The 24,978-nt window shown below is 59.3% G+C and overlaps 1 protein-coding gene across 3 annotated transcripts; it reads left to right on the plus strand.

Moving 5' to 3' along the window:
* The first annotated feature begins 5,911 nt into the window (after window positions 1–5,911).
* CEP131 (centrosomal protein 131) lies at window positions 5,912–24,573 on the plus strand. 3 transcript variants are annotated; one of them, XM_059046425.2, is made up of 26 exons: window positions 5,912–6,147; window positions 8,560–8,761; window positions 9,488–9,597; window positions 10,043–10,157; window positions 10,459–10,586; window positions 12,975–13,088; window positions 13,607–13,762; window positions 15,023–15,140; window positions 15,497–15,613; window positions 15,808–15,958; window positions 16,476–16,570; window positions 17,046–17,228; window positions 17,610–17,786; window positions 17,866–17,991; window positions 18,101–18,226; window positions 19,304–19,420; window positions 19,863–19,965; window positions 20,697–20,898; window positions 21,182–21,289; window positions 21,392–21,509; window positions 21,796–21,870; window positions 22,845–22,987; window positions 23,067–23,244; window positions 23,333–23,529; window positions 24,260–24,320; window positions 24,396–24,573. In XM_059046425.2, the coding sequence occupies exons 2-26, from the start codon at window positions 8,576–8,578 to the stop codon at window positions 24,468–24,470; spliced, it is 3,279 nt and encodes a 1,092-aa protein (XP_058902408.1). In that variant the 5' UTR covers window positions 5,912–6,147; window positions 8,560–8,575; the 3' UTR covers window positions 24,471–24,573. The 3 variants fall into 3 exon arrangements, with proteins under 3 accessions (XP_058902408.1, XP_066876886.1, XP_066876885.1); XM_067020785.1 differs by having other exon boundaries at window positions 5,933–6,147; window positions 8,689–8,761; XM_067020784.1 differs by having other exon boundaries at window positions 5,945–6,147; window positions 8,583–8,761.
* Window positions 24,574–24,978: the final 405 nt, after the last annotated feature.

Here is a 24,978-nt window from a genome sequence, read left to right on the forward strand (position 1 = left end):
GCAGATTCTTAACCACTGCGCCACCAGGGGAGCCCCAGCTATAGAGTTTTTCTAGCCTACTTTTCATTATTTTTTCAATTTCTATGGAGTCCCACCTGTCATTTCTGTTACTGATAATTTTTCCCATTTCTTGGTTAGTCTGATTAGAGGTTTATTAGTTTTATGTTTTCTATTTCATTGATTTTTGCTCTTTATTATTTCATTCGTTCTGGTTTTTCTTCTCTAGTTTTTAAAAAATAAATGTTATTTATTTATTTATTTATTTATGGCTGTGTTGGGTCTTTGTTTCTGTGCAAGGACTTTCTCTAGTTGTGGCAAGCGGGGGCCACTCTTCATCGTGGTGCGCGGTCCTCTCACTATTGCGGCCTCTCGTTGCGGAGCACAGGCTCCAGACGCGCAGGCTCAGTAATTGTGGCTCACGGGCCCAGTTGCTCCGCGGCATGTGGGATCTTCCCAGACCGGGGCTCGAACCCATGTCCCCTGCATTGGCAGGCGGATTTTCAACCACTGTGCCACCAGGGAAGCCCCCTGATTTTTCTCTAGTTTTTTAAAGCTTAGATTATTGATTTGAGAACTTTATTATTTTCTAATATAAACGTTTTAAAAATATTTATTTATTTGGCTGCACCAGGTCTTAGTTGTGGCGTGTGGGATCTTTTTTTTTTTTAGTTGTGGCATGCAGGATCTTTAGTTGTGGCATGCAGAATCTTTGGTTGAGGCACGTGGGCTCTTTTAGTTGTGGCAGGCAGGATCTAGTTCCCTGACCAGGGATCAAACTTGGGCCCCCTGCATTGGGAGCATGGAATCCTGCACGTTTTCCTCTAGACACTGCTTTAGCTGCATCCCATGAATTTTGATACATTTTATTTTTATTCAGTTCAAAATACTTTCTAATTTCCCATAAGACTTCCTTTTTGTCTGGTGGATTATTTTAAAATGTGATTTTTGTTATTACTGCTTTAACTCTGATGTAAGAGAACATATTTTGTGCGACTTCCATTATATTGTTATTTTATTTATTTATTTATTTTTATTTTTTTGTGATACGCGGGCCTCTCACCGTTGTGGCCTCTCCCATTGCGGAGCACAGGCTCCGGACACGCAGGCTCAGCGGCCATGGCTCACGGGCCCAGCTGCTCCGCGGCACATGGGATCCTCCCGGACTGGGGCACAAACCCACGTCCCCTGCATTGGCAGGCGGATTCAACCACTGCGCCACCAGGGAAGCCCCATTATATTGTTAAAGATTTCAAACTTTTGTTAAAGTTTTTTTAGTGGCCCAGAATATAGTCTATCTTGGTGAATGTTTCATGTACGCTTGGTCTAAAGAACTACAGACCAATCTCCTTCATCAACATAGATTTAAAAAAAAATCCTCAACAAAATATTAGCAAAACAGGGCTTCTCTGGTTGCGTAGTGGTTAAGGATCTGCCTGCCAACACAGGGGACATGGGTTCAAGCCCTGGTCCGCAGAGCAGGATCCCACATGCCACGGAGCAGTTAAGCCCGTGTGCCACAGCTACTGAGCCTACACTATAGAGCCCGCAAGCCACAACTACTGAAGCCTGCACACCTAGAGCCTGTGCTCCACAACAAGAGAAGCCACCGCAATGAGAAGCCCACGCACCACAACGAAGAGTAACCCCCTGCTTTCTGCAACTAGAGAGAGCCTGCGCACAGCAATGAAGACCCAGCGCAGCCAAAAAATAAAAATAATTAATTTAAAAAAAGATTAGCGAAACAAATCCAGCAATATACAAAAAGTAATACATCACAATAAGTGGAGTTTTTCCTGGGGAAGGAAGGCTGGTTCAACATCTGAAAATCAGTGCAATTCATCATATTAACACACTAAAGGAGAAAGAATCACATTATCATTTTACACAGAAATAGAGAATTCAACATTCATTCATGATTTTTTAAAAAACTCAGCAAATTTCTTTCACCTGGTAAAGGGTATCTACAAAAATCCCACGGCTAACATCATACTTAACGGCAAAGGATTGGATGTTTTCCCCATAAGATTGGGAACAAGGCCAGGTTGTCCACGCTCATCATTTCTGTTTAGCATTGTCCTGGAAGCTCCAACCACAAAAAAAGAAAAAATCAAATGGCAAACACATTGGAAAGGAGGAAATAAAACTGTTTCTATTCACAGAGAGCATGATTGCCTATGTAGAAAATCACATGGAATCTACACAAAACCCTAAAACTAATAAATGAGTTTAGCAAGAACACAGGCTACAGAGTAAATTATACCATGAACTGTATTTTCGTATACTGGTGATAAACAATCGGAAATTGACATTTAAAAAATTATTATTTATGATAGGGCTTCCCTGGTGGTGCAGTGGTTAAGAATCCGCCTACCAATGCAGGGGACACGGGTTCATGCACTGTTCTGGGAAGATCCCACATGTCGTGGAGCAGCTAAGCCCACGCACCACAACAACTACTGAACCTGCGCTCTAGAGCCCGTGTGCCACAACTGCTGAGCCCATGTGCCACAAGTACTGAAGCCCACGCGCCTAGAGCTCGTGCTCCACAACAAGAGAAGTCACCGCAATGAGAAGCCCGTGCACCACAGGGAAGAGTAGCCCCTGCTCGCTGCAACTAAAGGAAGCCTGCACACAGCAATGAAGACCCACAACAGCCAAAAATAAAAATAAAATAAATTTATTTTAAAAAACAAAAAACCCACTATTATTTATGATAGCATCTGAAAAATGAAATAATTATGTATAAATCTAAAAAATATATGTAGGCTCTGTATGATGAAAATACAAAAGACTGATGAAGGAAATCAATGAAGACCTACATAAATGGAGAGATATACCATGTTCACAGATTGGAAAATTTTACTGTTAAGATGTCAATTCTCCCCAGATTCATCTATAGATTTAACATAATCCCCATCAAACTCCCCCTGGATATATATATATATATTTTTGCAGTACGCAGGCCTGTCACTGTTGTGGCCTCTCCCGTTGTGGAGCACAGGCTCTGGACGCGCAGGCTCAGCGGCCATGGCTCACGGGCCCAGCTGCTCCGCGGCATGTGGGATCTTCCCAGACCGGGGCACGAACCCATGTCCCCTGCATCGGCAGGCGGACTCTCAATCACTGCGCCACCAGGGAAACCCCCCCTGGATTTTTTTTGTAAATGGAGACAAGCTGATCCTAAAAGCTACAGCCAAAGTCAAAGCAATTAGAATAGATAAGGTGATTTTGAAAAAGAACACAGAAGGCTCACAGTACCTGATTTGAAATGTGAGATGGGTGAAAGTTCAGACACAGATCAATGGACCAGTACAGACAGTTCAGAAACAGGCCCACACAGATATGGTCAATTGGTTTTCCACAGGTGTCAAGGTAATTCAATGGAGAAAGGATAGACTTTCACCGGATAGTATTGAAACAACTGGAAGAAAAGAATGAGGCTTGGCCCCATCTCATATCTTACACAAATTTTTAAAAATTTTATTTAATTTAATTATTTTTGGCTGTGTTGGCTATTTGTTGCTGCACAGGCTTTCTCTAGTTGCGGCGAGCGGGGACTTCTCTTCATTGTGGTGCATGGGCTTCCCATTGCAGTGGCTTCTCTTCTTGCAGACCACGGGCTCTAGGCGTGTGGGCTTCAATTGTTGTGGTGCATGGGCTCAGTAGTTGTGGCTCACAGGCTCTAGAGCGCAGGTTCAGTAGTTGTGGCTTAGGCATGTGGGATCTTCCTGGACAAGGCCTCAAACCCGTGTCCCCTGCATTGGCAGGCAGATTCTTAACCACTGTACCACCAGGGAAGCCCCTCTTACACAAAATTTAAAGTGAGCCACAGACCTAAGTGTAAAACTTCCAGAAGAAAACCTAGCAGAAAGTGTTCTGTCCTTGGATTAGGCAATGGCTTCTATGAGATACAAAAAGCTCAAACTGTAATAGAAAAAACTGGGTATCATCAAAGTTGAAGAACTTCACTTTGAATGACCCAGTGAAGAGGACAAAAAAGACAAGCCACAGACTGGAGAAGATGTTTGCAAATCAGCCCTCAGGAAGGACTTGTATCAAGAATGTATAACGAACACTCAAAACTCGGTGATAAAACAAAAACCCCAGCTTACAAAGTTGCCAAAAGATTTGGACAGACACCTCACCAAAGAAGGTATATGAATATAGGGCAGAGAAGCCCATGAATAGATTTTTGACATCATTAGGGAAATGCCATTGAAGACCACGTGGGATACCACTACACACCTATTAGCATTACTTAAAAATAATAATAATTAAAAGACCCAGTAATACCAAGTGTGAGAGCAATGGGGAGCAACTGGAACTCACAGGCTGCTTGGTGAGAATGTAAAAAGATACACCTCCTTTGGAAAAGCTGAGCGGTTTCTTAGAGAGTTAAACATGTACCTATCATACAATTTGGTAAGTATTTATTTACCCGAGCGACATGAAAACTTATGTTCATACGAGAGCCTAAAAGTGAGTGTTTACAGCAGTTCCATTCATAATTGTCCCAAACTGCAAACAACCCTATGTCCTTGGGTTGCTGAGTAATAAAGTATGGTTCACGTATACTGCGGAATACTAGTCGGCAACGAAGAGGAACATGGATGACTCTCACACCACTAAGCGAAGGAAGCCAGACCCAAAGTGCTACACACCGCAGGACCGCATTTCTACGATACTCTGGAAAAGGCAAAATCATAGTGACAGGGGACAGGTTAGTGGTGGCTGGGGCAAGTGGTGGGGAGGGTTTGGCTACAAAGAGGCAGCCCAGGGTTTGGGGAGGGGATAGAACGTCCTGTGCGTTGTTTGTGTGGTGGTACAACTCTAGGTATCGTCAAAACTCAGCTGTACACCCCAAAATGTGATTTTTATTGATATAAATTAAAATATTTTAACGTAAAGTATTTGATTTGTAAAAGTGGGGCAAAAATCAGCAAAGTGCTGTTATTTTGAAGGGAAAGACGACTTGTTGGTGAGATCAGAAGTTTCGTGGAGGAGCAGGGGCTTTCCTGGTGAAGGGATCACAGACCAGTGGAATCTGGCGGAGCAGCGCGGCGCTGGGAGTGCCGGGTCCACCTGCGCGCTGGGAAGGACGCACCGTGCCGTTCGTGGGACACCTGGGACACTAAGGAGGACAGGCCCTGACGGTGGGGCCTGTGGACATGGGTTACAATAGGAAACAACCCCCAGGTGCGGGGGTGGAGGTGGGAGGATTAAAGCTTTCGAGAAGGAGGCAAAAAAAAAAAAGGCATCATCAAGACAGAAAGGATGGAGACAAAAAGGGCAACGCCACCGCGCACTGGGTGTGGGAGTCGGTGTCAGGGCCGCCCGAGAAAGGGCACCCTATTGACAGCTTCACGTTTCCCCGAAGGCGGGCCTCCCTGGGACTCGCAGTTCTGGACCCCAAAACGGAGCTTTCAGGGGGTAGCGGGACCCACGTGTTCAGACAGTCTCGGCAAGGAGGGAGCCCGGGGACCGCGTGGGCGCCGAGGTTCCGCGTGGGATCCGGGGGGCGGCGTGGGAGCCGAGGTATGCGTGGGAGCCGGGGAATGGCGTGGGAGTTCGGGGACCCTGTGGCAGCCGCGCAAGCTGGCTGAGCTGGGGTGAAAGAGAAGCTTGGAGCGACCACACACCCCCAGCTGCTCTCCCCGCACCCCGCCCCTTTCTCCTCCCCACCATCCCTCCCCACAGGCTCCGCCCAGGACCCGCCCCCAGTTCTGCCGAGACCCCGCCTCCCGCAGCCAAGCCCAATCGGCAGCCCGCCGCCACCACGGGCACCCATCTCTCTGCTGCTCCTCCCACGCCTGAACTTCCCGAAGGACAGCAGAGCGGCCCAATGAGCTCCCGGAACGTCCGGAGCGGGCGGCCGGAGGGCCAATTCGAAAGCGGCGCGGGCAGGAAAGGCGGGCCTCCGTGACGGACGGGGAGGAGGTGCCAGGCTGTTTGCTGGTTGCTAGCTGCGGCTGCTCGCCCGGCCTCCCGGCCGTTTCATTGTCACCGGGCCTCGGAGTCAGCGCCAGGGCCGGGGGCGTGAAGTCGCCGGCCCAAAGCCTGGGCCACGCCTGTCCCAGCCTGGAGGGCCCCGCGCGCCCCACGCCGTTCGGTCCCGCAGGCCCTGAGTCCCAGGCCCGACCCGCGCAGGTGAGGGGATCCCTGTGCAGGGGGGTTGCCCTCGCAGGTGAACGGGGGTCCAGGGCCCGCGCAGATGATGGGGCCCGCGCAGGTGAGGGAGTTCCTGGACCGCGCAGGGAGGGGCATCCCGGGCTGCGCAGGTGAGGTGGAACGTGCAGGTGAGTGGGGCCTCGTTACGATGAGGGCGTCCCCGCGCAGGTGAGGTGGTCCTAGGAGGGCCCGCCCACATGCGGAGGCCAACGCAAGTGAGGGGGTCTGGCCCTCGCACAGGTGAGGGAGTCCACGCAGGTGACCAGGGGGGTGTCCTTATGCAGGTAAAGGGGTCTGCCCGGATGAGGGGGAGGATGCAGGTGAGGGTCCCTCGGTGTCCTCGCACAGGTGAGGAGGGGCTCATGCCCCAGGGCCGTTGAGCTCCTCCTGCCTTCCCAGGAGGATGGGGTGGAAACCAGTCAGCAGTCCGGTCTCACCACCTTGAGCCAAACCGCAGAGATGGGGAGCTGCCGGGCAGAGAAGCTGCCTGGGGTCCTGGGACAGCCCATCTTGAGGTGTCCAGGCAGAGGCTCTGGACACCCACCTTCAGGTCCTGGGAGGGACACCTCTATATGCAAGGTGAGGTCTGGCCTGGAGGTTTCCACGGAGAGGCTGTGTTTACCATCCCAGAGCCCTGCACGCTTCTCCTTGAGTGGGCCAGCCTGGGTCCAGCTGGTTGTGGCCAGTGCCTCCAGGAGAGGAGGGTGTTAAATTTCACCCCCACAACCCGACCGGAAATGCATAACTGAGGACACTGGCCTGGTGAGTGGCAGGGACAGCCTCTGCCCTCATGCTGGAGAATAGGGGCCGAAGCCTCTGCTGTGGGTGTTGGGGCTGAAGGAGGCTGCAGTGCTGACCTTGGGTGACGATGGTGTGTGCCCGCTGGCCCACCAGAGTCCTCCGTGGCACAGAGGGCTGTGCTCATTCCTCTCTGGCCACTCCTGGTGCTGGCTCACCCCCTCTTGTTACCTGAACACCTGCCACGTGCCAGGCTCTGGGGCTGCATGGTCCCCACCTTCATGGACCTTACATACTTATGAGGGCATCAGGCAGTGCACAGACCAACCCGTGTGGGCAGGTGGTCAAGTGAAGGAGAACGAAGCAGGATGAGGGAATGAAGAGTGACAGTGACAGGCAGCCCTCTGAGTGAAAGGGGGCCTCGTGACATCCCAGGGAAGGGTCTCAAGCAGATTGAGGAGGGAAAAGGGAGGCAGAGATCAGGGTCAGGTCTGAGGGGCATTAGGCACGTGGACTGTATTCTCCCTGCCGAGGAGTCCTCGGAGGGTCTTCACTGGGGGCACAGCCTGATCTGAGACCCAGTTCAGAAAGATCAGCTGTGGCTGCCGTGCAGGGAGGGGCTGGGCCGGCCAGGCAGGGCCGGAGGAGGGGCTGCTGCGGTTGTCCAGTTTGAGGAGATGGGGGCTCAGATGGGGGTTGTGGAGGGAAGGGACTGACGGGGAAGGGGCACCGGCTGGGTTGCTGAGGGGGCAGGTGTGGAGGTGAGGGAGAGGATGTTGGGACGAGACCTGGATCTTCGCTCTGAGCTGGTTTCAGAAAATGCCCACCAGGGAGGGGCGCTGGAGGTGGTAGTCAGGAGTCCGTTTGGGTCTGAGGTGCCAGGGGCTCCGTGGTGAGCTAAGTTGGGAACTAGGGGACAGGGGGGTGGGAGGTATGCCTGTGGGAACCGGCAGCCCATGGATGGTGTTTGAAGCCAGGAGGCCAGAGCTGGTCCCCCAGGACGAAGAGAGAGGCTCAGGGCTGAGCGGTGGGAAGAGGAAGGGCCAGCACGGGACGCTGCAGAGGTGGCCAACCTAGGAGGGAAGGAGGAGAACCTGGACACGAGAGCAGATGCTGCATCCCAGGAGCTCGTGGATATTCTAGGTGGTTCTGAGGAGATGGAGGGGGTTCTGTGGTCAGGTCAGTTTGGGGGCCCTATCAAACCCCAGTTAGAATATCGCCTGTGGGGTGCTCACCACGCGCCAGCCTCACAGCCATCTTGTCTGAGCCTCATGATAACCCCTGGGGAGGCACTTTTAAAGGCCCATTTTACAGATGAGGAACATGGGGCCCAGACAGGTGGAGTACCTGTCACGGGGCGGGGGCTCACAGCCATGACAGCCCCCGGCCATGCCCAGCAGTGCCTCTCCGGGGAAGGTCATCTTGACCCCAGGAGGTCCTCCTTTTGCCGTTCATGCTCAGAGTCCCACTCGCTTCTGCTCCTAATGAGGAGATGGCCACCCAGTGAGGAGGGCGGTGGGCATGGCAGGCTTCTGGGGAGCTGGGTGGCAGGCAGACTCAGGCGCCCTGGGCCCCTGCAGCTGGGCCAGAGGTTATGTGTGTGCACCTGGTTCCTCGGAGGACACCTCCTCGCATCCCTTCTCCCCTGCTCAGGGCCTACCTTTCCACCATGAAAGGCTCCAGGGCCCTCAGCGGCCCCTCCGGCCCCCCCGAGGGCAGCCCGGAAAGCATGGACCTGAGTCTGACAGGCCTCCCTCCGCCCATGTCCCGGCGTCCCAACAGTGCCTCCACCGCCAAGCCCATCGCCCGCTCCATCTCCGTGGTCACTGGCAGCGAGCCAAGGAGGAAGATGCTGGTGAGTGTTAGGGCTGGGCCTCAGGTCCAGGGGTGTCCAGGGCCCTCTACCTCGGGGTGGCGTCTGACTCCTGGGTAAGCTCCACACCTCAGCAGGCACCTTCATGTCCATCATCCCGTGCATCCCTGGGGCCGCCCTGGGGCAGGAAGGACTCCGGCTTATAGATCGGGGAGCTGACTCACCAAGAGGTCAAGACTGGGGTCAGCTGGCCCTAGGCAGAGCCTGGATCTGCCAGCACCAAGCCCTCTGTCCCTCCTGTTCCAGCAACATTTGGCTTTGCATGGTTCCTCTGTAAACGGGGTTGATGTGTGGGGAAGGAGGAGCTCCTGGTGGCCTTGAGGTACCAGGCAGGGCAGGGCAGGCAGGCAGCAGGATGGCCGAGACGAGAGCTGCAGGGGGGAGTGAGTGGCCAGGCTCACTGGTTAGAAGGTGATGAGGAGGATGGTCAGCCTTTGCTGCGGCGCCCGGGCGGGCCTCACGCGCTTCCTCTTGGACCTTCCATCTGCCAGGGGTGAGGAGCTCCCACTTCGTGTGAGAGGCCCAGGACCTGCCCCTGCTCAGCAGGTCAAACCCAGGACCCCCATGCTGCTCCCCTGCCCACCTGTCTACGTGTGACCCAGGAGAGCCTCTCTCTAAATCTGTGTCCAAGCCTGGCCTGGTGCTGCGTGGACTGGCGAGGGTCTAAAACCTTGCCCACATGGTTGGTTGCTTCCCTCCTTTTGGCAGGAGGCCCCAGGGCCCGGAGGCTCCCGCGCCATCAGCAACCTTCGCAGATCTAACAGTGCCACGCAGGTCAACCAGCCACAAGCCAACCAGGCATGGCCTGGCCCCCTCAGGTAACCTCTGAACCCTCAGGTACCCCTGGCCTGCTCTCTCCTCCCTCTTTTAGCCCTTCTCCCAGCTTCACCGGCGTGAGCACTGGCTGGACGGGGGGCCAGCCCTGGGCAGGGCAGGCGGGACGAGTCTTGGCCTGTCATTTCCTGCGCAGAGATGTGGACCTCAAGGCCACCATCCCCCTGCCTGCTCCTCTTCCTTGTCCTTGCCGCGCTTTCCCTGTGGGTGTTGTGGTGGCCACGGGACAGGTGTGAGCATCTCTTCCAGGCACGGTTGTCAGATCGGGGCTGAGAAATGATATTTTATGCTGTGGGCTGGGGAGCAGGAGTCTCCACCGGTGACCTGGTCCCTCCTGTCCCCTCGTAAGACGACCCCCGTCTGGGTTCCTGGAGTCAGGCTCCCTGGGCCCAGTGACTATCCCTGCTTTCTGTCCTCTTTGTGACACAGGCCGGAAGAGCCCCCGGACTTCCTGACACTCTTTGAGGACAGCCCCGGTGGGAGAAAGAGGCCTGCCAGTCTGAGCAGAGCTTCCAGCGAGAAGGGAGCCACGTGGAACGTCCTGGTGAGGCTGCAGCTGAGCTGAGCGGACAGGACGTCACGCGGCCTGTGTCAGTTGGGAGTGACGCCTGGTTCCGGCTTTGTTTTCGCTGCCCCTGCAGGACAGGCCAGCAGGCGGTGGGGGGCATCAGTGTTAGTTAGCCAGCTTTGACCACAGCGGTCAACGTGAGGAGGAGCAGCAAAGACTGTCCCAGCCCTTAGGCCATCCCGCCGCTCCCCGTGTGTGCGTGGGGCAGTGGGGGCAGGGCAGGGGCCCTGGGTCAGTGGCGTGTGCAGCGAGGTCACAGGCTGTCGTCTATGTGCAGGATGACCAGCCCAGGGCCTTCACCTTACCACCCGATGCCCAGAGTCCTGGCACCCTCGACGTACCGGTGGGCCCGCGGAGGAGAGAGTGCACGGTGCCCCTGGCCCCCAACTTTACCGCCAACAACAGGTGCGCCGGCCACAGGGCCACACGGCCCTGCCCACCCGGAGCTCCCGGGGGTGGCCACTTTGTCTTATTTGTGTCTGGACCAGGGTGCCTTGGAACATTTCTGTGGGCAGGTTGCTTAACCCTCCTGGGCCCCAGGATCCTCATTTATACCAAGGGGATAATGGTTGTGTTTGCCCCCCAGAGTCAGGAGGATTGAGGAATCCAAGATGTGAACCTCAGAGCATAATCTGCTCAAGAGACACTGTTGATGTTTGGGGCACACTTTTGTTTTTCCCGGAGTTAAAAATGATCTCTTGTTTTCCTCCTTGTTTCATTGTCTGTGTGTGGGTCACTTCTCCCAGACTTGACAAGAGAACCTTAGAACTCCCCTCCAGCAGGCCAGCAGGTGCCCTGCCCGTCCACCTTCCTCCAGAGAAACCTCTCGGAGCCCTGTCTTCTCTTGCCCGGGTCCGAGCTGGCCGCCCTCTGCTACCCTCTCCCTCCTGGTAGGCCCTCCGTTTCCTCCATCTCTAGGGGAGCACATCCTCCCGTAGATTCCTCAGGAAGGATGCGTGGGAGGTAAAGTTTCTAAGACCACATGTGCCTGAACATGCCGTGACCGTTCCACCGACTGAGAGTTTGGCTGGCGCTGAGTTCTAGATTGGAAAGCTTTCCTGACATCTTGAAGCAATTGCTCAGTTTCCCCGGAGAGCTGTTGTGAATTCATTGCCTTCCTGATCCCCAGTCGTTTCACGTGTCTGTTTTCCTCCCTCTAGAAGCAGTTTGAGTCATTTTTTCATTTCTCTGTTGTGGAAGCTCCCAGGGCCAGGCCTTCGACATGGTCCTTTCACTCATCGCACTGGCCTTTAGTGGCTGGTCCACGTGCACACTTGTGCTCTTCAGTTCTAGGAAATTTCCTCTTGTCATTTCTTTGACAGTTTTCTCCCTTTTCCTCTTCCCGTTCTTTCTGCGACTGCGGTTATTTGCATGTTGGGCCTCCTGGGTTGATTCTACAAAGTTGGCGTCTTCCCTTCTTTTCTTTCTCTTTAGCTTTGGGATCTGCTTTCTGATAGATGCACCTAACTGTGTATTTCAACCCTTTGCTCACTTTGTTTCTTCTCCTGTAGCTCCTCTTGTTCTCGAAAGTCTCTCCATCCTTCCTCTTTCGTAGCATCTTGTTCTTGTTTCGTCTGTCACGTGTTTGAGGATTCCACGCAGCGGCGGCTGGAGCTGCCTGCACCAGCTCACGAGGCTGACTGTCCTCCTCTGCCCGGCTCTGGCTCCAAGGTGTCTGAAATCAGCCATGGTGGGAATATTGTCAGTGACATTGGCAGATGCTGCAGATAAGAGCTTTTCTCCCTAGAGACTTGGCTGTTAAAGATTTATCAGCTCAGCCTGACACTGAGCGTACATTTGTTGAAATGTCCCGTTCTTTGCTTGGCCTTATCTCCATCATATTCTGTTTGTTGACTTTTCACATGTGAGTCTTTCCCCAAATGTCTGGAATACTGGCTCTGTCAGAATTTAAGAGGGAGGCCCTAGAAATTGCCTGGAGGCTTCGCTTTGGGGTGATTGTGTGGGGACCAGGCTGCTGTGCTGGGGACTCCCCACCTGTCTGCGTCTGGGACTTTTCTGTGGGGCTGCCCAGTCTCTCCAGGGAGAGATCCTCCTGTCTCCCCCGTGGGGTTATTTGAGGGCCACCAGTTCTGCGGGCCAGCGGGAAAGGGATGGGGGTGTCCTGGTCCGGTGCACAGGCTCTCACCTGGAGACCTAGCTGCTTGTCTTCTGCAGGAGGAGGGCCGCGGCAGGGTGGGCTTGGTGCCTGATGCTCAGAGTGAGGCAGGGGTGCAGGCGCAGCTGCTGCTTTGGAAGAGCCAGGTGCCCTTGCTTCCTGCACCTCCCTGGCTTCTAGGGTGCAGACCAGCCGCCTCGTGGCCCCTGCGGCACCCAGGTTTCCCCTCACTCACTTTGCGAGTCAACCACCACTGGGCCCTCTGTTCCTCGTCCTCGAGAACTTTGTGGACGTCTCTTTGCTACTGTCTCGTCTTCTCATCCTTGTGTGTTTGTACATATTTTATTCCTTCTAGCGGGTTTGAGAGGGGGAGAGAGAAAACAGTGTGTATTCCATCCATCACGTGTAACTGGCAGGGGAAGGTCCTTTCTCTGTTGACTGGTCTGTAACCGTTCCCCCACCCTGTCTGCAGGCATGTCCGAAGTCAGGGGCCGCAGTTTTCACCCTCAAACCTCGGGTTCTGCTTGGTGGAATGCCCTGATGGAGCTTTCCCGGGTCCCAAGAAGGGCCCCACCGGCAGGGACACTGAGACAACACCACAGTGAGCCCTGGCGTCAACAGCGTGACTCGGGGGTTTTCCCAGAGCCTGACTCCCCTGCCCCGGTGTCTCTTGGCAGGAGCAACAAGGGCGCCGTGGGCAACTGCGTCACCACCATGGTGCACAACCACTACACCCCCTCGGAGAAGGTGCCGCCCCCCAAGAGCTCCAACCACATGGCTCCCTCCCTCAAGTAAGGCCTTGGCTCCAACCTTGCACGGTGCCCCACCTGGGCCACATGGGCGGGCCCGGGCTCATGCCAGCCTGAGGTCCTGCCGAGGAAGCCGCAGCCACCCCCTGAGTCTCCGGTCCCCGGCTAAGACCAAAGCCAAGGGGGGGGTCTCGAGCAGGGCGGAGCTGAGCAGAGCAGCCCCTAGCCTGTCACCCCAACATCCACTGCATGGTGTGCTCAGGTCGGTGACGGCCCGTGGGTGTCTTGAGTCACCATCTGGCTCTGGGATCCTGTGACATTTGAGACCTTTCTGCTATTTTAAATGCAGTGCCCATTAACCCTGGGTGCCACCATATGGGCTCTGGTGGGGGCAGAGTAGGTGACCCTGGCAATGACCAGCAAGTCAGAACAGGAAACAGGACCTGTGGGTGCCTCCTCCCAGGCCCAAGGCCCCGGGACCAGGCCGAGCCGTCCCCTGGGGGCCAGGAGACGAGGGCCCTGTCGGGAGGCTGTGAGCCTCTCTCTGCCCTCCCGGTCAGCAACATCATCAAGGCAGCTACGGACGAGGGCGAGGGCAGCAGCCTCGGGAAGCCACAGAAGAACGCGGCCCGCAGCAACCACACGGCCCAGAACAACTCGGGGGGCAGCGCCGGCCAGCTCAGACGGAAGGAGGTGACCGAGGAGGAGGCTGAGAGGTGACCGCAGCCCGGGCTGGGAGGAGGCCAGAGGGACCAGTGAGAGAGATTTCCATTTAAGAGTTGTTGTAAGACATGTAGGCTGAAAAGACCACCTGTACAATTTTTTTATATAAGACGTCAAGAAAGGCAAATCTGCAGAAACAGAAAGTAGAGCGGCGGCTGCCTGGGGCCAGGGGAGTGCTTTGGGTGGTGATGGAAGCGTTCTCAAACCGGATCATGTTGGCGGTCGTACAACTCTGTAAATTTACTAAAAATCATTGAATCATATACTCAAAATGGGTGAATTTTATAAGTATGTAAACCGTACCTCAGTAAAACTGGTAGTTAAAAAGACATTAAGCAGAAAGAAGACATAAAACTGAAAAACTCCAAGCAACGGATGGAGCCGCCCCTAGAATCTTGCCCCAGGGGAGAGCGGAGGGTGGGCACGGTGAGATCTGCTGCTGCAGCCCCAGGTCTGTGACGTTGTGCCCCGTCAGGAACCACTTCGCGTTCAGAGGCTGGGCTTTGAGAGCCTCACCTGGCTGAGCAGTCGCCGCTGCCGTCCCAGAAGAGCTTGGGACTGGGCCCTGGAAGTGGGCAAGCGGGACGAGCTGGGTGAGGCCCGGGTGTCCCCACCAGGGCTCCCCTCTGCGTGCATGTCCCATGGCCGGTGACTGCCCACATCCTAGATGGTCCATTAGCACCTTTGCTGAGGGAATCAACAAAGTGTCCCTGAGAGCCAAGGTGAAGGCTTTGGGTTTAACCTGCTTTACTGAGTATAGTTTACGTACAACAAGACGTGCCCCCTTTAGGGCACAGGTCTCTGAGTTTGATGCACGTGCAGACGGAACGATGTCACCCCCTGGGATCCCCTCGCACGCCTCTCACCCAGCCCCTTCCAGCCGAGACCCTGGCCACACCAGCCTGTCCCCTGCAGCTTGCCTTCCCTAGCAGGCCCTGACTAGAGCGCCGGCCTGTGGCCTTCTGTGCCTGGCCTGCAGAGTCCCTGGTTTGTTGCTGTTTGTCTGTGAGTAATGTCGCTGTCAGGAGCACACGGTGCTCACACATAGGTGGTGGGCCTTTGGGTTACTTTCTGTTTCTAGCAACTGTGAGTAACCTGTGCGGATGAGCATTTCCATTTCCCTGGGGAACGCTGGCACCTCAAGAAGGGCCACGTGCACAGCTGCCGGCTTCTCTGCCTGCCGGGCCTTCTGGAGACCAGGGGAGGGAGGCCTTGGCTCAGCCGCCTCCATCCTGAGCCCCACTTTCCGGCAGGTTTATCCACCAGGTGAACCAGGCCGCCATCACCATCCAGCGCTGGTACCGACATCAAGTGCAACGGCGCCGAGCCGAGGCCGCCCGCCTGGAGCACCTGCTGGCGTCCAAGCGAGAGGTCAGCGTGGGTGTGTGAGCCACACCCTGAGGGGGCGGGCGAGAATCCCAGGGGTCCAGGTATACGGCAGGGTTTCTCGGACCAGTGGGGTTGAACCTAGAATTGCCCCATGGGTCCCCCCCATCTGGGGGCCCAGCTTCCTCCCTCCTGAGTCACTCGGTCGGCAGGGCCTGGGTGCCAGGTCACCCCTGCTGAAAGGTGGGGTGGGTTTCTGGCTGGGATGCAAAGCCATCTCCCACCTGCAGGAGCCGCTGGCCACCTGGGAGAGGGGGGCTTGTCCTCTGTGGGGCAGAGAAATGGCAGGATGGGGCAACCCCATCTTCCCAGTGAAACCCACCGTGGCTCGGCTTCTGCAGGGGCAGCGGCAGCGGCTAGGAGAGGGGACCCTCCTGGACCAGCACCAACAGAAGGAGGTGGCCAGGAGGAAGGCCCGGGAGGAGAAGGCGCGCCAGGCCCGGAGGGCAGCCATCCAGGTGAGGGGTGACCTGAGCCACGTGGGGAGCCTGGTGCTAAGGCAGGACCCCCACGTGCCAAGAGCGCCACTGTGCTCCTGGGGGCCCCGCCGCCCCCTTCCCTGAGCCTCTGGGTGTGGGGCCTTGGGTTCGGGGAAGACAAGAGGCCGCCCTCTCCCCTGGGCAGAGTTGCTCACAGGTGCTCCCCTCGGCAGGAACTGCAGCAGAAGCGAGCCCAGAAGTCAGGTAATGCTGACCTTGGGCCGCTGAAGGGGCCGGGGGAGACAGGGAAGCCCCAGATCACCCAGGAGCCAACCCTGAGGCCAGGGAGCACCGCCCAGCAGACCCACAAGGCCAATAACACTGGTGAGCAGGTCCGAGAGCCCAGAGGCTGCCCTGCCTCCTGCCCACCTCTGCCTCCCGCTCTGTGTGCAGACACGCCGGGTATGGTGACCCCAGGTGCAGCCATCCCTGAAGGCGGACACCCCATGCCCAGACCTCCCCATCCCCTTCCCTCAGGGAGGCCCATGGCTGAGAAGGAGGTGTGGCCTCTGCCAGTGTCCTCTGGCCCCCTGTGCCACTGCCCCGTTTGTGGCTTCCACCCATGGAGGAGGGGCGTCATTCTCATCAGACGCCAGGCCCTGCTCCTCCACCTCTGCCCCAGTTACTCTGGAGCTGGACACAAGGTCCCTACAGAGCAGCTGCACCAGCTACCTGACCTCTCGCCCCGGGAGGTCAGGGCTGTCCATCGTTCCCACTGTTCCGTGAGGTCCACTGTGGCACGTGCTGTCCCAGGCCTGCATCCCCCTTCCCTGGCCTCTTCCCAAGGGCTCCCCCACGTTCGCTGCCCCCAGGTGGGCTGACGCTGCGTTCCGTTGTGCAGGGGCTGGCCTCCGCACCGCGGGCCCGGAGGACCCCTGCCAGCCTGCGCGCGACTCGTCGCCAGAGCCCCGGCAGCTTCCAGAGGACAAGCCTCAGGTCTCGGCACAGCCCTTCCTGCCCTCCCAACCCGGCTTCAGCTCTGGGGTGCATCTGTGCTGGGGTGGCTTGCGCTTGCCCTTTCCCTGCTCCTCCCTGGCTGTGGGGTCACTCACACCAGGAAAGGCCACCCAGGATGGGTCTTGTCGCTCCAGCGGAGGGCTGGGGTCTCAATGGTTGCTCTGGAATCCCGCTGGCTCTTCATGGACACTGGGGTGGGGCCTGTGCAGGCCCATAGAAGAGAGCTGGAAGCTCAGAGGTTAGGTGTTGGCCAACGCCTCCAGCCTGAGGGACGAGGAGGCCAGGCCCGGAACCATCTCACCCGGCCGCCCTTTTTGTTCCCCTGGAGGTGGGTTGGGGGGCAAGCGCAGTCCCTGTGGCTGAGCGGGCAGGCACCCGTGTGGAGGAAGCCTCCCCCCGGCCTCCCCCCACCGTTCTCTGGTGGTCTCTGCCTCTAATGGTCCATCTGCTGCAGGATGCCAGCTCCCAGGACGTGGCTGGCGAGGGCCTGGAAGCTTTGGGCTCTGTTAGGAGCAGGGCCAAGTCCAGGGCAACCCTGGACGAGCTGCTGGACACGCTGAAGCTGCTGGAGCAGGAGCCTGAGCCTCTGCCCCACCCCCAGGCCTACCACAAGGACAAATACGCCTGGACCGACGAGGTAACTGTGGGCCTTGCCACTGTCCATGCGGTCACAGGGGCGCTTTGGGGGCCAGGGAAGTCCACCGGGCTCCTCCCTGCTCTAGTCAGGACGCTAACGAGGGCCAGATGGGACCTTGTTGAACCCCTCTGTCATCCCCGGGCTCACTAAGGTTTAGGACCCCCAGAATAACCCAGGGGTGGAGGTGGGGTGGGCACCACCTCTCTGCCAGTGGTGCCCCCAGGTGATGGATGCCCTGCCAGGGTCTGGGCAGCCTGAGAGGCCCTCCCTCCGGACCAGGCCCTCCCCTGCCCCAGGGGGCCCTGAGCAGCTCCTGGAAGGCCAGCCCAGAGTCTTCCACCGCCCCGACTACCCCTAATGCTGCACCCCCTCCTCCCTCAGGAGGACGATTCCAGCTCCCTGACAGCCGACAACCTGGAGAAATTTGGGAAGCTGAGTGTGGCTGCTTGCCCCCGCGAGGACGGGACCCTGCTTTCCGAGGCCAAGCTGCAGAGTATCATGAGCTTCCTGGATGAGATGGAGAAGTCTGGGCAGGGCCCGCCGGCCTCGGCCCCCCAGGTGTGGAGGGGATCTCCAGGGAGGGACGGCAGGTCATCACCAGGTGACCAGGGCCTGCCTGACACAGCCGTGTCCCCAGGGGCCCGTGCCGGAGGAGGGGCTGGGGCGCTTGGAGCCTGCGTCCGAGGTCAGCACATCGGTGATGCGGCTGCAGCTGGAGGTGGAGGAGAAGAAGCAGGCGATGGTGCTGTTGCAGAGGGCGCTGGTAACGTCGCCACCAGCACTGCCTCCGTCCCCACGTCCCCAGCTGGAGCAAGTCCCCGGCCTGCCCCCTGAGGGCCTCATCTCTGTCTCATCTCCCGCACCCCCCGCAGGCGCAGCAGCGCGACCTCACCATCCGGCGGGTCAAAGAGACGGAGAAGGAGCTGGGTCGGCAGCTGCGGCAGCAGAAGGAGCACTACGAGGCCACCATACAGCGGCACCTGTCCTTCATCGACCAGGTGCTGCTGCCTGGGAGGCGGGGCCTGAGGGCAGGGCTGCCAGGACCTGAGCAGTCAGGGAGGAGAACGGGACTGGGTTCCAGACCAGCTCGGGCCTCATGGAGATTTCTGGAGCCATTGGCCTCCCCTGTGGGTCTCCTTCTCCTTCTGTAGAAACGGGCAGCATCTTCCCCCGTGGGGACCAGGGCTGGTCCAGTGCACACCAGCCCCTCTGGGTGCTGTTCACCAGCCCCCAGCGACGCTCCCCGCAGCCATAATCCCTCGCGTGTGGCCGTGCTCCCCAGCCCAGCATGGTGGGCGGGCAGCAGGAGCTGGCGGGCAGAGCCCATCCAGGGTGGGGTCCAGGCATGTGGGATCACTCAGGACGGTTGGTCCTCTGGGGACCTGGTGGGAGGCATCCAGCAGGACACACCCTGAACTTTCCTGTGCGTTCCAGACTGTCCGTGTCCCAGGGAGGCCACTCCTGGTCTGGTGGGGCAGCCAGAGCTCCCTTGACAGGGTGGTGGAAGCTTTAGGCCCAGGCTGTGTTCAGTCAAGCCCCCCTGTTCGGGTCCTTTTCTGAGGAAGACTCTGGTGTGGGGTCTGTGAAGAGAGGAAGGAGCCCAGAGGAACCGAGTGGCCTCCCGTGATCATTAGCAACCCTCTGCTTGGTGGACGTAGGTGTCTCCAAATTAGGGGTCTGCCTGGAGCTCTTAGTGAGGCTGGGTGCCATCCTGGGGCTTCACGGAGACCCCTTGGCAGGCGACGGGCAGGCCCTTCTCCACAGGCCAGGTGATGGGGTCAAAAGAATGACCCCCGTTCCAGGAAGCTCCTGAGGTGACCACAGTGGGGGACTTGTAGCCAAGGCACCGTCCCTGCCTGAGCTCCGCTGACACCAGCCAGGTCTCAGGGGGCTTGAGGGCCGGGGGTGGCTGCAGCCCCTTGTCCATGTGTGCACACCCTCCCAGACCCAGGGTCCTGCACAGACCCAGGAGCAGCGGGGTGTTTCGGGATTTGGTGCGCTGGCCCCCCAGGTGAGGGGAGGCGGGGTCTCCTGGCCTCACGGGGTGGCAGCTTCACCTCGGCCCCTGGTCGCAGTTGATCGAAGACAAGAAGGCTCTGGGTGAGAAGTGCGAGGCCCTGGTGGCCGAGCTGAAGCAGGGGGACCAGAGGCTCAAGGACAAGGAGGCCCAGATGCAGGAGCAGCACGAGCTGGTGAGCCCCTTGCCCTCCTGACACCTGACCCCAGGCCTGGTGTGCCTGCCGGCCCTGTGCGAGGGACCCCAGGACAGGTGGCCCCCGGAGCCTCATTCCCCGACCTCCGAGCTGCTTCCCGCAAGCCCAGCAGGCGGCAGACCCCGGGGCAGGGGCTGAGGGACTCGCATGACCCCTCCCATGTCACAGATGAGGAGGTGGGGTTCAGAGGAGGTGACCCGAGGACATGCCGCAGCTCCGGTCCCTGGTCACAGGGACGCCACTTACTACCCCCTGGCTTTTGTCAGACAGCGACCCGCAGCCCCCGGTGCTTCCTGCTTTGTCCGAGGTCACTGTTGAAAGGCCGCTTCCTGAAACCCAGGGGATGGCCAGAAGGGGGCTGTCATTTGCATCTTCCCACTTCACACAGCTCCTCTGTTGACTCCTGTTTCCTTGCTGGTAGGAGATTAAGAAACTCAAAGAACTCATGAGCGCCACCGAAAAAGTCCGCAGGGAAAAGTGGATCAATGAGAAGACCCGGAAGATCAAGGAGATCACGGTCAAAGGTGGGTGCCGCTGTGCCCAGAGCCGCCACTCGGGTGGAGTAATCGTGGGGGTCTCGAGTGAGAACAGTAGTTCCAATTGCATACGTGGCGAAGAGGCTTCCTGGGAAGCAGTGAGACTCAGGGATCTGGCCCAGCTGGCTCGAGGCCGGGAAGAGCAAGGGAGGCTGGTGGCACACAAGCTTGGCCACAGACCAGCGTCCAGACAGAGGGCCTGGTCCAGTTGGGGTGCCTCACCATCCCTTGGCCGGGCTCCCCTTGCCGGGTCTCCTGGTCTCCTCCAGCTTCCAGGGGAGCGAGCCAGATGGGGGTTCAGGGTGGGGGCTGCCTGCTGGCAGCTCCGTCGCTCCTCCCCTACTTAGAGAGCCCTCTCAGGGCTAATGGGGCAGCTCCGTCGCTCCTCCCCTACTTAGCGCTCTCAGGGCTGATGGGGCAGCCCCAGCTGTGCCTGCCCATGCCTGGCCCTCCTGCCCCAGGACACCCTCTCCAGTGACCCCCCTCCTCCATGGGGAGACCCAACAGGCCAGAGCACCAAGGAGGGAGTCTTGGTGCAGTGGGCAGGGAGAGATGCCGTGGGCACTGGTGGACTCAGCTGTGCTTCGGGCTGGAGCCCATGGGGTGTCCTCTACCCAGACTGCAACCCTGGTGTCATGGTGGGCAGAGATCAGGGGTCCCCCACAGTACAGAGGGGCAAGGAGGGTCCCTGCAGCACGGTCTCCCTCCATGCCCCCCAGGCCTGGAGCCTGAGATCCAGAAGCTGATCGCCAAGCACAAGCAGGAGGTGAAGAAGCTAAAGAGCCTGCACGCGGTGGAGCTGCTGCAGGCGGACGAGCGTGCGGCCCAGCGGTACGGACGCCAGGCGGAGGAGCTCCGCGAGCACCTGGAGCGGGAGAAGGAGGCGCTGGGCCGTCAGGAGTGGGAGCGTGCCCAGCAGCGGTGAGGGTCCCAGACCTCTGGGGACGTGGAGGGTGGGGGTGAGGCCTGGGGTGTGCACAGACCCCCCCAGAGCGAACAGCACTTCCTCCGCAGTGGCCTCCCTCAGAGGACAGAGAAAATGGGGGCGGGGTGTAGGATACCAAGGGATGCAGCTGGTGCAGTTGCACCAGCTGAACTGGGCAGTTCAGTTCTGAGAGATGTGCCCTGGTGGCGGCTGGGGTGGATGGGGCGGGGACTCCAGCACTCCAGCGGCCCCCACCCCCAGCGGGTCCTGTGTCCGCAGCTTCGAGCAGCACCTGGAGCAGGAGCAGCGGGCCCTGCAGCAGCAGCGGCGGCGGCTCTACAGCGAAGTGGCAGAGGAGAAGGAGCGGCTGGGCCAGCAGGCCGCCAGGTACCGCGGGGAGGGGCCCAGCCCCGCCCAGCCCCGCTCAGCCCCGCCCAGCCCTGCCCAGCCCTGCCCAGCCTTACGGAACTGGCCTCTGCTCACCTGCAGGCAACGGGCGGAGCTGGACGAGCTGAGGCGGCAGCTGGAGGAGAGCAGCTCAGCAGGGGGCCGGGCCTTGAGGGCCGAGTTTGAGAAGGGGAGAGAGGAGCAGGAACGCAGGCACCAGGTCAGCCCTGCCCCATCCCGCCCGGGCCCCGCCCCTCCAGGCCAGCCCAGCAGCAAAGCACCCACACCACCTGTGGAGAGGGGCCACCACCAGGAGCAGCGCCCACCTGCCGGGGTGGCGGCCGCTTGGAGTGCTACGCTGAGCCTGGCTTCACATGACGGGGCTCCCCTGCTAGCTCACCACAGACCCTCAGCTTGACCGCAGGCCCTGTCCAGGCTCTTGCAGACACTGCCCTGGGTGGGGAGCAGCCAGCGGGGGCTGCTCTCACACTGTCACTTGCCCCCAGATGGAACTGAAGGCCCTGAAGGACCAGCTGGAGGTGGAGAAACAGATGTGGGAGGCCAACTCCGCCAAGAAGGAGGTGGGAGGCGGGTGAAGCTGGCGCAGGGGGTGGAGTCTTCCTTCCCTCTCTCCCCTCCTGCCCGGCACCCCAGGCTTCAAAGCTGGCTTGTAGGCTCCACCTCTGTGGCCTCCCCTCGGGCACATGTGGGTTCTGGCTGCCCAGGGCTGGCGGTGTGATTTGACCGTACTTGAGTGAGCTTCCACGTGGGCTCGGGAGAGACCAGGCGGCTGGAGCGGACCCCACTTGATGGTGGCGGGCGTTCCTCACCCTCCCCTCGCCAGGTAGCTGTTCTCAAAGTTGACAGGCTGACCTGCAGCCAGTGTAAGGGGCCCACGCAGGAGCAGGCTTTTCCTTGTCCTCTCATGCCTTTTACCAGGTGCGCTGTGTCACCTCTCCTGTCCTGGAAGGAGGCTGTGGAGGAGAGGCACCCCGGGGCCACACAAGGCATCAATCAGCCTGGGGACAAAGCCTGAGCAGTGGCCCAGCAGCCATGCTCTCCCCCACCCCCAGCCACGCACGGAGGGGTCCCCATATCTGTGGGATACATTCCCAGACTGTTTGCGGAGCTAAAGGGCGTGGCATGTTAAACCTGATGGCAGTTTCCAGGTTGCCTTCCAAGAGGCTGCCCCACTGGTGCTCTCGCCCCCAGGTGGGGGCACCCGGCCCTGCCCTCAGCAACCAGATGAGGGCCCTTCTTTCATCAGGAGGGTCAGTTTGGCAGCAGACGTGGTCTCTTTGGTCTTAGTCCCCGGTCTCTGAGTGGGGAGAGGCACCAGGCTGTGCTCATGGTTCCCTCTCCCGCCCCTGCTGTGTCCCACGCTGGGTCCTGATGACAGGACGTGGCCTCCACCCCGAGGGCAGGTGGGGCCTCGGGTAGTGCGAGGCCTCTCCTTCCCTGCCATCAGGGCATTCCCAAGGGTCCATGTGGCCATTCCTCGGCCTCTTCCGCCAACCTCAGCCGGCCCCCGAAACCCTCTGGGCCTCCCCTGCAGGAAGCATGGCTGCTGAACCGGGAACGGGAGCTGAAGGAAGAGATCCGGAGAGGCCGGGACAAGGAGATCGAGCTGGTCATCCACCGGCTGGAGGCCGACATGACGCTGGCCAAGGAGGAGAACGAGCGGGCCGCTGAGAGCCGGTGAGGCCCCGAGAACCCCGGAGCGAGACCCAGAGAGTGGCAATGGGGCTGCCTCTGACCCTGCTTCTCCCGCCACCAGGGTCAAACGCCTCCGGGATAAGTACGAGGCGGAGCTCTCAGAGCTAGAACAGTCGGAGCGGAAGCTCCAGGAACGGTGCGCAGAGCTGAAGGGGCGCCTTGGGGAGGCCGAGGGGGAGAACGTGCGTCTGCAGGGCCTGGTGCGGCAGAAGGAGAAAGAGCTGGCGGATGTGAAGGCGGTGAGCAGGCGGGATGGGTGGCCGACCGCGAGCCCCCGGCCCCCGCCGTCCGCTCACGCCGTCGTCCCCGCCCGCCACCCCACCCCAGGTAAATGAGCAGCTGGCAGGCGAGCGCAGCAGCCTGGCCCAGGTCCTGCGCCAGGAGTTCGCTGAGCGGCTGGCAGCTTCTGAGGAGGAGAACCGGCAGGTCAGGGCCGAGCTGGCCGAGCTGCGGGCCCGCCAGCGGTTGGAGCTGGAGCAGCTCACGCGGGAGAAGCAGGCAGAGCTGGAGGAGGTTCACGGGAGGTGGGCTGCAGGGCTGACTGGGGTCCTGGGGAGCACAGGGCTGGGGGAGGCAGGCGGGAGCCTGTGGCTCCAAAGAGGACGCTGGGCCCAGGAAGGCGAGCAGGCTGCATGCCCTCCTTCCAGCTTCCTGCTTCCTGCCGATGCAGAACTGGGCCCCATCAGCCGTGGCTGCTTCAGGCTCTGTGTTTGAGGCTCTGTCGTCCTCTATGTGGTGCTTGGCCCCAGAGCCTGGGAAGAAGCCCAGCCAATCCCAACCAGGGCGGGTGCCCTATGTGTGGGTGTCGGTAGAGGAGCTCCCTGGCCCTTAGCCCCCTGGGCCTGGGTGGAATGGGTGCTATGCAGAAAGGATGGACACCCTCCACCCCCTACTCCCCCCACTGCCAGGGATCCCTTAGTCCTTCCCTGGTCCCTACCTGCCTGCCCTCCGTGGGTGCTCTGCGACACAGGCGTGTGGTGGGGGCTTCTCCTCCTCCTCTCAGCAGGGAGCCCTTCCCAAGGGGCATGGACTCACACGGGGTCAGCCGTGGGGTCACAGATCCTGTCATTGGCTTCTCCAGGCGGCCCAGTGCCGCAGTCAGCAGGGCTGGGACAAGGTGGGCAGGAGTGGCCCCTCCTGCTCTTCGGGGGATGGAGGCCCCCCGCCGGCCACCCTGCTGCACTCAGAGCTGCAGGCCGGCGTGGGGGTCTGGCAGGGGCATCTCACAGAGGCCCACCGTGCGCTCCCCCACAGGGTGAAGCTGGCCCTGGCAAAGAAGGAGGAGGCCGTGAGCAGCCTCCGGAAGCAGCACGAGGTGGGTCCCCACGGCCGGCCTTCCTGGGGGAGCGGGGGTGGCTCGGGCCTGACCAGCGTGGATGGCCTGTTGCAGGCCGCGATGAAGAGGGCCGACCACCTGGAGGAGCTGCTGGAGCAGCGCAGGCGGCCGTTCCCGAGTGCCAAGTGACCGTCGCCAGCAGCAGGCTGAGGGCGCCTGGCAGGAAGTGCTGTGGCCACCCCTCAGGTGGAGCATCGAGGCTACGTCGTGACAGTAAAGAGGTGTCTTTTAATGCTTTGTGTGACCCTGACTTGTCTCTCCTGGGCTGGGGACTGGGGTGGCCGGGCTGGAGGCTGCTCAGGGCCAGGTGTGAGGTGACCCGATCTAGCTTTGCTCTTGGCCTGCCCCCCATGTTCCCTGCCTGGCCCTGTGGTTCCCCAACTCAGGCTCCAGTCCCCGAGCAGAGAGAATGGCCCTCTGTTCCAGCCTGGGCCTGGACGAGCCCCATGACGCTTGTGCCCCCTCACCGCACCCCTCACCCCTGGGGATGGAGCTCTGAGCCTCCTCCCCGACCCCTGCACAGGCTGCTGTGTGTCCCCTCCATGGTTAGAGAACTGGCCAGCTTCCCTGAGGGCCTCTCCTTCCTTCCCCCACTCAGGACACCCCCTGGAGGTGACAGCCTGGAACCTGTGAGAAA

This window comes from Kogia breviceps, chromosome 19 (genome assembly GCF_026419965.1).
Source record: "Kogia breviceps isolate mKogBre1 chromosome 19, mKogBre1 haplotype 1, whole genome shotgun sequence".
Classification (NCBI taxonomy): domain Eukaryota; kingdom Metazoa; phylum Chordata; class Mammalia; order Artiodactyla; family Physeteridae; genus Kogia; species Kogia breviceps.

What these genes read in the sequence shown, in the direction of transcription:
- CEP131 (XM_059046425.2), top strand. Translation starts at nt 8,576, where the DNA reads ATGAAAGGCTCCAGGGCCCTCAGCGGCCCCTCCGGCCCCCCCGAGGGC. An exon ending in AATACGCCTGGACCGACGAG is followed by an intron (nt 17,229 to 17,609) that starts GTAACTGTGGGC and finishes CTCCTCCCTCAG; the next exon opens with GAGGACGATTCCAGCTCCCT. An exon ending in CTGGGCCAGCAGGCCGCCAG is followed by an intron (nt 21,290 to 21,391) that starts GTACCGCGGGGA and finishes GCTCACCTGCAG; the next exon opens with GCAACGGGCGGAGCTGGACG.